This window comes from Microcaecilia unicolor, chromosome 5, assembly GCF_901765095.1.
Source record: "Microcaecilia unicolor chromosome 5, aMicUni1.1, whole genome shotgun sequence".
Lineage (NCBI taxonomy): Eukaryota > Metazoa > Chordata > Amphibia > Gymnophiona > Siphonopidae > Microcaecilia > Microcaecilia unicolor.
The window spans coordinates 248,889,036-248,902,931 of NC_044035.1; the positions used below are offsets into that span (position 1 = coordinate 248,889,036).

General features: G+C 47.9%; 1 protein-coding gene across 4 annotated transcripts in view; it reads left to right on the plus strand.

The window, feature by feature from the left end:
• Window positions 1-4,889: 4,889 nt before the first annotated feature.
• GPA33 (glycoprotein A33) overlaps window positions 4,890-13,896 on the plus strand; it is an 85,019-nt gene continuing 76,012 nt past the window's right edge. For all 4 annotated transcript variants that reach the window (XM_030203958.1, XM_030203959.1, XM_030203960.1 and 1 more), the window contains exon 1: window positions 4,890-5,114. In XM_030203958.1, the coding sequence (XP_030059818.1) occupies window positions 5,072-5,114 (43 nt within the window). In that variant the 5' untranslated portion in view covers window positions 4,890-5,071. The remainder of the gene's footprint in view (window positions 5,115-13,896) is intronic.

Consider the following 13,896-nt stretch of genomic DNA (forward strand, 5'->3'; position numbering starts at 1 on the left):
CAGCTCCTCCTTTTTACTTTTCAAATACCTATTTAATTGCCATCTTTCACCCACTAGCTCTCCCATTCCCCATCTCACTCCTTCCCCAGCCCTACATTCCCTTTCATCTTTAATCTACTCCCCATTACCATATTTCTACCCTCTGAAATCACTATCCTCTTATTCATTTACTTGCCACCCCCTCCTTCCCCTCCTGGCCTCTCCCACAAGGTTCCACGATTCCGAATGTCTTCTTCCCTTCCCCTCCCCGCCCTTGTAGCTGACATCTCCCTGTCTCTTCTCTCTTCCCTCCTGCCCTCCAGGGCCGCTGAGAGACTGAACCGGACTTGGGGCAGGGCTGCTGCTGCTGGGCCCGGCCCCCCATGATTGTCATCACTGCTGCTCCCCCCCCCTACAATTGTCCGCCGCTGCTCCCCACCATGATCATGTCCCCCCCCCCCCCACATCACTGCCAATTAAAATATCTTGGCTGGCAGGGATCCCGAGGCCCCGCCAGAAGAAGACGTCTTCCTCCAGCACTGACTCTTCACTCTGCCAATTGCCTGCCTCTGCAGCTGCTTTTTCCCTCAGGGCATGCTCGGTTTCAAAACTGAGCATGTGCACCTGAGAGGAAAAGCAGCCGCTCAGCAAGCAATGGGCAGAAGAGCAGCGCTGGAGGAAGACCTGCAGTGTCTACTCCTTCGAGTCTTCCCCAGCCTCCAAGGGGGGCCCGGCGCTGGAGTTTTCTCTCTTCTGCTCCTGTCGGGATGCGATCACTTGGTCTCATCAGGAGCAGGAGAGAGAGAGACCCCAGCTCCGTGCTTGGAGGCTGTGGAGGACTCGGAGGAGCAGACACTGCAGATCTTCCTCCAGTGCTGCTCTTCTGCTCATTGCTTGCTGTGCAGCTGCTTTTCCTCTGAGGCGCGCATCTTCAGTTTTGTAACCGAGTAGGGGTAACATAAGAATTTTGCCTCCCTCCCCCCCATCGGCTCTGGCGGGGACAAGATTGACTGGGGATCCTCCTGTCCAGAAGAGGCCACTAGACCACCATTGCATTTAAAGGCAGGCCTGGGAAGGTCCTTCAGGTAGTGGGAGAGTGGAGGGGTTGTGGTCAGGGTGGCCAGCCTGGCATGGTGGGACCTGTTCTCTGACGGTGCTTGTGGTAGTGAGTGGGAGCAACCAAAGAATGGTGGGGGGGGGGGGCGTCAGTTTCAGCTGGAAATGCCACTGGCATTTTCAGCCGAAACTAAATAATGACCAAACCCAGATTTTGTGCCATTTTAATGCCAAAACTGAAATTTGGTCGGCCTCCATCTCCTCCCTGCTCCCTTCCCCGGCATAGCCAATGCTCTCTCCCTGAGTTTCATGGCCTATTTATTCTCTACTCACACAACTTCACTCTTAGTTGTTCCCATCACATCTCTTTCCTTTAGAGCTTTCAACACTTCCAGATCTTTACAACAATATTCTGTCTCCCAACCAATAACTCCTTTTAATTCCCTTTGCTCTTTCCTAACCCCCTCTCTCCACAGCCTGTACCAGCATGTCCTGATCTCCCAGCCCTTCTCCACCTTACAGTTCCTTTTAATTTCTTCTTGCCTTTTACAGCAGCATTCTCACTCCCAGGCAAAGTTGCCAGATGGGTCAGTTTCCCACCCAATTGGGCTGGTTTATAAGCGAGGATGTGGGAAATTTTCAAAGGCTGCTGGCTGTGGGAAATTGGGCTTGGCAGTAACCCCTTCCTATTCCTCTCCCTAAAGCTCCACAGGGCCTGTTCCTATTACCCAGCCCCTCTCCCTCTTATATCTCCTTTCTGTTTCTTCCAGCCTTTCACAGCAGATTTCTCTCTCTGAGGCAATAACCCTAGCATATGTCCTCATCACCCAGCTCCCCTCCCCTTCTAGCTGCTTTCTGCCACCTTCAACCTTTTACAGCTGCATTCTCTGGCCCAACTAATAACCCTTTTCAAATGCCTTCACCCCTTGCTAGCTCCTCTGTTCTTCTCCCAGTACTTTTATTTTATTTTTTGTTACATTTGTACCCCGCGCTTTCCCACTCATGGCAGGCTCAATGTGGCTTACATGGGGTGGGCAATGGAGGGTTAAGTGACTTGCCCAGAGTCACAAGGAGCTGCCTGTGCCTGAAGTGGGAATCCAACTCAGTTCCTCAGTTCCCCAGGACCAAAGTCCACCACCCTAACCACTAGGTCACTCCTCCACTGCTTCTGTTTCTTTACCTTAATTGCTGGCAATAAAGATAAAATTGGCATGCCAATAAAGTTATGTGACTCAGGGCAAGATGCACTAAACTAAAGGAGTCTTTAACGAACAAGTTTTTAACCCTGGCATGTACTAAAGCCCAATTTTCGGACGGTAGCAGCAAACGAAAACGGAATGCAGATGAGCAATTTGTGTAGAAACCCTATTGAAATGAGATGCACTAAGGTTTTCCACTTGCCATAACGCTGGAAAACTCCGGGAAAGCTAACAAGAGGTCTATACCTCTTGTTGGGGCTGCCCGGCTTCAAAAACAATGTGAGAAAAAAACAAATTGGGAGGGGGCAAAGACGCTTGTCAGGAGCGTCCTTTATGGACGGCTTGCCCTCCCCCGCCTGAGGTCGCCGCTGCTCCCCGCTCCCCCCTGCATTAAAATCGTGACTTTTTTAGGCGGCCCTGTCCCCTCTCCCTCCCTCCCTCCCTTCCTCTCTTTCTCCTTTTTTAGAAAAAACACCTCCCACCATCCTCCGCCCCCGTGCCCCGCCGCCCCCCCTGAGGTCATCGCCGCCGCTCCCCTCCTCCACCGGGCCCCGCTCCGTCTGAAACCGGGCCCGTGCAGCACCTCTCACCTCTGTGTGAAGGCGCTGCACGGGCAAGAACAGCTGATCACCTCCTCTGACGTCCCTCCGTTCCTTCTGGGCCCACCCTCGTCTGACATAAGTAACCTAAGTAGATTACTTACGTCAGACAAGGGCGGGCCTAGGAGGAACGGAGGGACATCGGAGGAGGCGATCAGCTGTTCTTGCCCATGCAGCGCCTTCACACAGGGGTGAGAGGCACTGCATGGGCCCGGTTTCAGACGGAGGGGGGCCCGGTGGAGGGGGGGAGCGGCGGCAACAACCTCAGGGGGGGGGGGGCGGCGGGGCGCGGGGGGGGAGGATGGCGGGAGGTGTTTTTTTTCTAAAAAGGAGAAAGAGAGGAAGGGAGGGAGGGAGGGGGGCCGGGGCTGCCTAAAAAAGTCACAATTTTAATGCGGGGGGAGTGGGGAGCAGCGGCGACCTCGGGCAGGGGGGGGGGGGGGGAGGCCGTCCATAAAGGACGTGTTTGTTTTGGGGGTTTTTTTTACGTTTTTGGCATGCGCAGAGCAGCCAGCATAACGCTTGGCTGCTCTGTGCATGCTTTACGGGCCGATTATCGACGGTTTTAACGAAGGGTTAGAGAATGCAAGTGAGCTGCAACGAGCAGCTCATTTGCATTCCCTTTCCTTCGTGCATAATCGTTCCATACCGATTTGTTATGGAATTCGGTACGGAACGGCTCTAACAAGGACTTTTGTGCATCTTGCCCTCAATCTTCTTTCAGGTCTATCTGTTGCCATTTCCCTCCCTATTGGCAGTTGCTGGCGGGAGATGCCTTTACCCTTGTGTAATTCCCCATGGGGATTACTAAGTGATAGAATGTAGAACTCTCCAGAGTCTCTGAGAGGAGGATTCTGGAGTTGTGGTAAAGGATCCAGCCCAAGTGGGGTGGGTTCTTGAGTAAGTTGCAAACGGAAATGTGTCTTGTTGTTGAGAGATAGTGTGGGAGGAGTTGGAAGGTAAATAATGTTGATGGGGAGTGCACAAGGTCTTTGGTTGCCTGTACTCCTGCTGGGACCCTTGGAGGAAAGGGGGAGTCCTGAATGGGTTAAAGAAACTAAGGCCCACATGCATCAAACTTACTGTGCCGGGAACGATCGTTTTGAGCCAGTTTGAACCGGCTTAGCGATCACGGTATCTAGCGACGAATGCACAAAAGCCCACAGCGACCTGTTTACCGCACTCACAAATACGAAACAAAACTGAACTGTGATTTGAATGCCTGATATCATTTGGAGATTGTTTGACGCTGTGCTGACCATCTGAAAAACCCTGAAATGTACAGACCAAGTTGAGAAGCTTATGAACTGTGTTTTCAAGTTACTGTTAGTAAAGCAAGTTGAAGTTGAAATACGGAGACTGCTGCCTATTTTGTGTGTGAATTAAACAAAGAGTGCCCAGAAAAGGGTACCCTTCGGCCTACCCAGATCTAGCCTGTTCCTGGCCTATGCCCAGCTCAACATCTTGAACTCTGTTTTTGTATATCCTGGTACCATGGTGCCTGACCAGAAGAGCTTAGCCGGTGCCTGTGAACTGAGTCAGTGGGACCAGGGTTACACAAGGTTGAAAGTACACAGAGTGCACACCTGTCAAGTCTATTGCTTCTGCAAATACTGGGTGTGTCAGTTTCCTGGCTCTATTGCTGCTTATCACACTACTTTCTCTGGCCTCTGTGGGATGTGGATGGAAGACTAGAACCACCAGGGCAGGTAGGAGGAGGAGGATGGAGAGAAAGGGTCCTGTCCTGTCTACACTCCTCTTCCTCCTCTTCAACCTATTGATCCTCCCACCCTAGCCCCAACCTGGGTTTACCTCCTAGCCTTCCTTTGCTGGCCAGTGCTTAATGAAGATAAGGAGAGGAAAATGTGTGCTCATGTATATGAGTATAAGACAGTATGTGTGTTTGGGAATGTGACAATTCACACTGGCCTCCGCTTTACAGTTCCACTTCCTTGATGCCTACAAATTAATTTAAGACCTGACCAACAGAAAGCAGGGGGAGGAGTTGACAGAGAAGGGGGGGAGGAACTGATTTGCTTAGGAGGTGTGCCAGAAAGGTGTAAGATGCCAGTAAAGCAGGTTGACAGAGTGAAAGTGAAGCCAGCGCCATTGATCAGGACACCTGGCTGTTGAACTGGGTGAAACTGAAGGGAAGGGAGGGAAGGTAAGGTGAGGTGAGGGTTTCAGGGGGCTACATCAGTAGATACTAAGAAGGACTGTGAGGAGATAGAGAAGACCATGAGGGAGAATCAAGGGGTGACACTCTTCACACTGTGTACAGGTGAGTTCTTCCTTCTTCTTCTTTTTTTTTTATAGGTGTTTTGCAATTGGGAGGAGGCAGGATCCAGACTTGTGCTTGCCTGCCCTTCTCTCTTCCTTATTCCTTGCAGATCTCAACCTGTTTACATTTGTTCACACCATGATAACCTTTGTGATAAAAATACCAGGAGTTTCCTGGAGCCTAAAAGGAAAAGGTTGATAGAAGGTGTAAACTAAATGCTGCCTCTTTTCCTGATAAAGTTGAACTGTTTCTGGCTGTTGAGTTGTGGGAAAATAATGGTTAGCAAATGGAAAATATATATAAGATGATATCTTATTACATTTCTTGATGGGCTTCTAGGAGTGAATGCTCCCTTCTGCAGATCCAAACAGAATGTGCAGATCAGAGAAAGATGACATTTGTCAGAAAGTACAAGTGAATCATAGCATACATTACACATCTATGTATTATGAAGGGGAAGTAGGGTGGGAAACTGAGAGTGATAAGGAAGTAGGGATTATCTCTGGTAGGGAGTTAGAAAATCCAACTCTCTTTTTTTTTTTTTTTTAAGTCTTTGCAAGTCAGTTCTGAAGTGTCTGACCGTTTAACTTATCCTAAATGTCACATTGCTGTTATGTTTGCAAAAGGGTCATCTACCATGCACAGAATCAAGGGGTACGAAGGCTTAAATAATTAAGACTATTTGTTTTTTTTAATTCTTATTACTTTTTAAATATTTTTATCATTGTTTTTTCATGTTGAAAGGATAGAGTATATTGTGTAGATCAGTGAAACAAAACTCCTGCTTTAATGTATTTGAATTGCATTTTTTAGGTAGCAGAATGTGAAAAAATGCATAGTCTTATAAAAATCTTCACATCTTTGTATATGAGGTCAGCTTTCAAATGGTGCTTAGACATTCGGTGCTGTGCCAGATATCCAAGTGCCGCTTGAGTTGCATTTTTAGCGAAGGTGCACATATTTATTTATCGTAAAACTCTGCCTACACTTCGGTAGGCACATAGTTTTAATGCATGGAAAAAATAGGTGTGGAAGGGGCATTCTGGGGATGGGGCCCACTATGGGGGAAATTCTATATATGATGGCGAACATTAGGCACTACTTCCATGCCAAAGTTTTAGCACGACAAAGTGTTATAATGGATACAAGGTACCAAAATGGGGCATAAATAGCAGATCCACGTGAAAACATACTTATGTGCCCATTTATAGAATAGTGCTTGTTTCTGCATGGATCTGCAAAGGGGGTGTGGCCATGGGAGGGGCATGGGTGGATCAGGGGGCGTTTCCTTAATATACGCACAGTGTTATAGAATTTGGGGGATCTGTGCCCAGCTTGTGCGTCAAGATTTACACCTGGTTTCAGTTGGTGTAATTCCTTGTGCCCAAAGTTAAGTGCGAATTGTGGCACCAAGTGCTAGTCTCTAAAGGGCGCCGATCTAAGAATGCACATTATAGAATACCATTCAGCGTTGATTTTTTTAGGCACTGAATTTTGAGCGCTGTTTATAGAATTTCCTCCTATGTGCCTACTCTAGAGTATAGGTGCAGATAGTTTATAGTTTATTAAAAGCTTGATATACCCCTATTACAAAATTGAATTGATCATAGCGGTATAGCGGTTAATAATAAATTGCTAAACATAAAAACAGAAATGGAAAGGAACTCCATTATGAATAGGACAGTACTCATTCATATGGGAGGGAGAAAACACAAACATAGACATAGAAGCTGATGAACCTGGGGCACCTGGATTCTTCTTGCTCGCTGCCTGACCAGACCCATGCCTGTGCCTGTACCTGGATTCTTCTTGCTCACTGCCTGACCTGACCCGTGCCTGTACCTGGATTCACCTTGCCTGCTGCCTGAGTTAACCCGTGCCTGTACCTGGACTCTGCCTTGCTCGCTATCTGACTTGTGCTATGCCTGCCATCAGCCCTTCTGAAGACCCCTAAGTCTTGCTGGCTACTTGAACCTGAGAGCTCAACTCTTGGGGAACAGTAGTTGGTTCAGATGAAGACCCCTAGGCTTCTTCAGCTGCCTGTTCCTTTCTTCTACAAACAGCACAAGGGCTCACTTTCAGTTCCCGCCGTCAGGCATGACACCACAATCTGGTATCTCTCCCTCCACTCCCTGCCCCCCCCCATGATGTGGCATCTCCCCCTCTCTCAAGTGCCCCCTCCTACTGGACCAGGTGAATTAGTGACTCAGGACATGATGATAAAAAGTGTGTCAAAATCTCAGTCCAGCATCGATCCCTCTAGGAGTTTTGAGGTAGACCGGACTGGGATTCTGGTGCCCTTTATCATCGGCACTCTGGGCCAGTGCCTCAACTGGTTCATAGGTTGAGCCGGCCCTGTGTAAATGGCACCCAAATTTGGGCACCAACAAGAATGTGCTATTCTATAAACGGTGTTCAAAGTTGGGCGCCATTTATAGAATGGAGTTTAGCACCAGAGGATTTACACCAGCTGAACCCTGGTGTAAATCCATGAGCCTAAATTAGGCGCAAATCCGTCCCAATTCTACAACACTGCGCACAAATCAAGAAATGCCCCTGACCCGCCCATGCCTCTCCCATGGTCGTGCTCCCTTTTTGGATCTGTGCAGAAATATATACGCACACGTCTTTATAGAATAACGACTATAAAGATGAGTGTATCTGTTACCGGAAATAATTTAAATATTCTTAATATCCATTAAAAATGTTACAAAATTGTCACAGTCCTAATATGATATTTAAGAACAAAGAGCAGGGGAATATTTTAAGAGCACTCGCAAAAATTTCTCCACCAGTTGCTGATTAAAGCAACAATAATCACAATTGCAATGAATTAAATATTATCTCTGTTGAAACGCAGTGTCCAGCATTTCCAGATTTAAAGTTATGCACCCAGGACACAGAGAGACTATATTTTTAGCTTCAAAAGGGTTCATTTAATATACAAATAATATTGCAAACGAGAGATAGCTTTTAAAAGGATCTTAGAACAGAGAATTTGTGCATAAAATAGAACAAAGTAACAGGTCCAAATCTTAAGCTTATAGGTTAACTTACAGTCCTTGTTACAAGCATGCTGTGGTCCAGCTGATTGATGAGCACATGGTCAGGAGCAAGGCATCAGCAGACCCCAAAGAGAGCAGCAGGTCCCAAGAGAGGAGGCAGGTCCCAAGAGAGCTTCCCAAGAGAGAGAGCTGGGCTGTTTCCAGGCTTTTTATAATGTTCCCTGAGTTGTAGTTTGCAGGGGATCTTGGGTATTGTAGTTTGCAGGGGGTCACATGTCATCAGCCCTTTGTCTTTACATGTGCTGAAGTCTTATCTGAAGGGGGGGGGGGAGCACTGAGTCCTTTGTGGCAAGTGGTTTATGGCTTCCTGTTTATCCTTTCATTCTGAGTCAATAGCTGGAGTTATACCTTCCCAGACTCTGCTTCAGTTTTTTGTTCTCTAGAGATGTCTTGGTGACCCTCCCAGCCAGCTTTTGTCTCTGTTAAGTGTTTGTAATTGACTGGCCCTGCTATCAGAGGGTCCCAGGAAAAAGGGGAAAGAAGGTATTGAAATGCAGTTTCAATACATCTTTTAAAAGCTGCATTTTTATATTGGTATATCTGATTCAGCATAATCTGCTCAATAATTCTGACACCATGTTACATATTTCAATAATAAACTGATACCATTACATATCGATTATTGCCAATTAGCACCAATATTCGATTGTTAGTGCCCAACTATTGGTGCCAATTGGCACACTAAGCATGCACACTTTTGAGCGCTATATATCGAATTAGGAAGCTAGCGTATATGATTAGCCTGGACTTGCCAAAGCCAGGTATAAACTGGGATGTACAGCTCATACATATATGCTAGATGTATAGGAGTCCAATATCTGCATCTATTCCACTCGATATTCAACGCTATTTACCTGGCCAGTATCCGTTTCTGGCAGGTTAAATAGTGCTTAACTGGCTATCCGCAAATATTCAGCAGGAGATAGTTATGTCCCACTGAATATTTGTGGTCAGCACTTAGGGGTTCTTTTACAAAAGGTGCGCTAAAATTCAATTCAAGCATCTCCTTCTTACCTACAAATGCACTCAGTCTGCTGCCCCTCACTACCTTTCTACCCTCATCTCCCCTTACGTTCCCGCCCGTAACCTCCGTTCACAGGACAAATCCCTCCTCTCTGTACCCTCTCCACCACCGCCAACTCCAGGCTCCGCTCATTCTGCCTCGCCTCACCCTATGCTTGGAACAACCTTCCTGAGCCCTTACGCCAAGCCCCCTCCCTGCCCATCTTCAAGTCTTTGCTTAAAACCCACCTCTTCAATGCTGCGTTCAGCACCTAACTCTTACCTTTCAGTAAATCCAGCCTGCCCCAATTTGACCGCCCCTATCGGACTGACCGTTCACTTGTCTCTTAGATTGTAAGCTCTTTGAGCAGGGACCGTCCCTCTTTGTTAAATTGTACAGCCCTGCATAACCCTAGTAGCGCTTTAGAAATGTTAAGTAGTAATAGTAGTAGTAGTTCTGTTTCTCACAGACCCTCCAACATAAAAGATGCAACTCCCTCTTTGTCAGCCAAACATATTACATTTTAAGAGACGGACCCTCCCCCCCCCCCCCCCCCCCGATATTCAGCACTCTGTAACCAGCCAGAAACGGCCCCTGACTGGTTAAATAGTATTTCAGTGTCTAACTGCTACTATTAAGCACAAGATATCCGGTTATCTCTGCTGAATATTGCTAAGTTTAGTGGCCAATTCAGACTGTCTAAATAACAGTCCTATCTTTGGCCACTATAAACTTAACTAGCCAGCACTGAATATTGAAATAGCCAGTTAAGTTTTGAGCTGGCCCCCCCCCCCAAAAAAAAAATCCTCTGGATATTCAATGCCAATCACCAGCATTGAATATCCTAGGTTAGCGCTGATTGTGGCACTTAGGTGGACTGAATATATGTTATTTATTTGGATTTTGCTCATACCTTTTTCAGTAGTAGTTATATTCAGGCACATGGGGTGTTCCCTGTCCCTGGAGGGCTCACAATCTAATTTGTATCTAAGGCAAATGGAGAGTTAAGTGACTTGCCCAAGATCACAAGGAGCAGTAGTGGGATTTGAACCAGGCACCTCTGGATGGCAAGACTGGTGCTCTAACCACTAGGCCACTCCTCCACTCGCTGGACTCAGAGTATCTTCCTGTAATATAATTCAGTAGGAGGTGGGAACAGGGGAGACTTAAACTTCTCAGGGCCGATACTCAAAGTGATTTAAGCAGTCAGGAGCCTCTCCTGCCCACTTAAATCACCTGCTGCCGCCGCCCAACCACAGATTTTCAGTGGCACTAAGCGGGGAGTGCCACTGAATATTGCCACTGACCGGCCCACAAGAAAGGGGGCGAGTCAAGGGTGGGCCAAGGGACAGCACTGGGGAGGAGCCGGGATTTATGCAGGCGCAGGCAATATTCAGCCGAGGCCCGCATAAGTTAAACAGGTGAAGTTAGAACAGCTCAAAAGTTGGCCTAAATTCACCTGCTTATCTTTATGTGGGCCCTGCTGAATATTGGACCGATTTCACCTCTCCTCCCGTGGCTCAAGACAACAGCCCCCCTCCCGGTCAGCAGCCCCATCCCACCCCCACCTCCCAGTCAGGATAGGACCCCCCCCCCCTGGGACCTACCTGACCTCCCTGATGGTCTAACAAAAAATCGGGGGCAGGAGCGAAACCCCCTTGCTCCTGCCCCTAGTGGCAGCTTCTTGAAAATAGTTGCTGCGCACTCTCACGGCAGCCATTTTCAAGAAGCTGCTGCTAGGGGAAGGACAGAGGGAGTGTTTGCTTTTTCCCCTGATGCTTTGCTGGACTACCAAGGAGATCAGGTAGGCCCTGGGGGGGGGGGGGGGGGGGGGAGGAGGGGGGATAGGATGGAGCTGCTAACCGGTCAGGGAGGAGGGAACCTTTAAAAAAAAAAAACAAGTCCTGGCCCAATATTCAGCCGGGGCCCGCATACCTTTTTTATGGGGGCTCAGATGAATATCAGCTGGGCCCGCATAAATTTCAGCACCCAACATTATCCCCCGATATTCAGTGCCGGTGCCCAAAATGGCCCGGTACTGAATATTGGGGGATAATTTAGTCGGCAATGATCAGAGATTAAAATAATGCTGATCGCTGCCGGCTGAATATTGGGGGGCTCATTTTTACTTAACCTACATTTTCCTTTTAGTGTATAGTTATGTAGGATAAAGCTTTCTTCATTTGATTGGGTTTCGTGTCTTTTTGTATGTAACAGTATCTCACACCTTGGGATATGAAGCCATCTGAATTGCCTGATACTTGATTTTTAAAGATATTAGTGTCATAATGCAAGCCAACAGGAATTCAGCTTTAATCTCTGGCTGCCTGCTGTCAAAAGGAAATTATCCAGTTCTGATAGACCTGTAGTTTATTTTTCTGTGATTGCCATTGTCTCTTCAGAATGAAAGAATTTCTTTTGAGGAGACTGGGCGTTTGCTGGTGCAATGTTAAAGTTTCTGACATAAAAGGGTTTTTTGTTTAAATCGACTCTCAAGAATCCCCCTGTTCCTTTGTGTTTCAAACTCAGTTGGAGCCAGACCTGGGATCTGGAGCCAGCAGCCTTCATTTGCAACTACCTTGGAATGTTTTCCCCATCTTAGATTCTCTCCCTACTTACTTGAAACCAGTCATTGCAGTGAGAGTCCTGGACTGAAAGCCCTGCACCAGGGTTCCTTCTAGAAACCTGCAATCAAGGACCTTAAATCCAGCCCACAAGGTGTCAGTGATGTGCAATGAGTATCCATTCCATAAAACAGTCATGTGAGGGTTCCAGTAGTGATGTAATGCAAGAGGGGGAGTAGCCCAGTTTCTGTAGGGGAAGGGTGTTATATAAGAAGGGGGGGAGTCAGCAGTCGCCAGGTATTGTTCATACTGTGGGAAGCAATGAGTAGACTGTGCTCTTAGACAGGGAAATGGAAGCATCTTCCTGAGTCAGGAGAATTTCCCTAAGGAATGTTTATGAGGAGAAGGGTTGGCCATGCCACCAGGTGGTCTAGGCTTCTGCCTAAGGTGGCAGCATTTGGGGCAACAGGAGTGCAACATCTTTTCTCCCCTTCACCACCTTTCTGTCCCACATCCAGCATTTCCCCCTCTTCCTTGCTCATGACGCCACTGCCCTACCTCTATGGACCTGATGCTACATTTGCTTGTGATTTTGGTTTAGGAACAGTTAGGGCAGTTGCATTGGGGGGGGGGCAGATTCTGGGCACAGAACAGGAAGAGGAGATGCTAAATGGAGGGGTGGAGGTAGGAGAAAGGGGAATGTTGGCCACCTGGAAGGAGGGTAGGGAGGGAAAAGAGATGCTGGACTATGGGGGGAGGGGGAGGGAAGGGAAGGGGAGATATTGGAGTACAGAAGCATAGCCAAGTTTTGATGTCAGGGGAGTAGACCTTTAGTAAAGTAGGTGTCAGTGTGAAGCTGAAGGGCTGATCTGAATAAGTGCCATTTTATTCAAAATCTGTTGGGGGGAGTGGTAGTCACATGGCTGAAGGTACCTAGGGTGTCAGATACCTTTGGGTTGGTCCTGCAGCTACCAAGAAGGTGGAAGTCCCTCCCAGTCAAAGAAGTGAAGCTAGATCCCAAGACACCATTGTTGCAGGTATTTGAATGATTTGTCATTGGTGGATGAGATAAAAACTGAATATTCTCTGGGGTTAGAGGAGAAACATATTTCAGAACAGTAGACACCCAAGGTTTCTTTCAGTGTGAGTACAAGGAGTTATGGTGGATTGATTTTGAGCTGTACACATTCAGGCTTATTTTCGAAAGAGAAGGGCACCCATCTTTCGACACAAATTGGGAGATGGGCGTCCTTCTCCCAGGGTTGCCCAAATCGGCATAATCGAAAGCCGATTTTGGGCGTCCTCAACTGCTTTCCATCGCGGGGACGAACAGAGTTCATGGGGGCGTGTCGGAAGCATAGCAAAGACGGGACTAGGGCATGCCTAACACATGGACATCCTCGACCGACGATGGAAAAAAGAAGGGCGTCCCTGACGAGCACTTGGGCAACTTTACTTGGTACATTTTTTGTTATGACCAAGCCTCAAAAAGGTGCCCGAACTGACCAGATGACCACTGGAGGGAATCAGGGATGACCTCCCCTTACTCCCCCAATGGTCACTAACCCCTCCCACCCTCAAAAAAACACTTTTTAAATATTTTTTGCCAGCCTCAAATGTCATGCCTAGCTCCATGACAGCAGTATGCAGGTCCCTGGAGCAGTTTTAGTGGGTGCAGTGCACTTCAGGCAGGCGAACCCAGGCCCATCCTCCCCCTACCTGTTACACTTGTGGTGGTAAATGTGAGTCCTTCAAAACCCACCAGAAACCCACTGTACCCACATGCAGGTACCCCCTTCACACCTTAGGGCTATGGTAGTGGTGTACAGTTGTGGGGAGTGGGTTTTGGGGGTGGGGGGGGCTCAACATACAAGGTAAGGGAGCAATTTCTGAAGTCCACTGCAGTGTCCCCTAGGGTGCCCGGTTGGTGTCTTGGTATGTCAGGGGGACCAGTGCACTACGAATGCTGGCTCCTCCCATGACCAGATAGCTTGGATTTGGTCGTTTCTGAGATGGGCGTCCTCAGTTTCCATTATCGCTGAAAATCGGGGACCACCATCTCTAAGGTCGACCTAAATTTCGCGATTTGGGCGTCCCCGACCGTATTATCGAAACGAAAGATGGACGCCCATCTTGTTTCGATAATACGG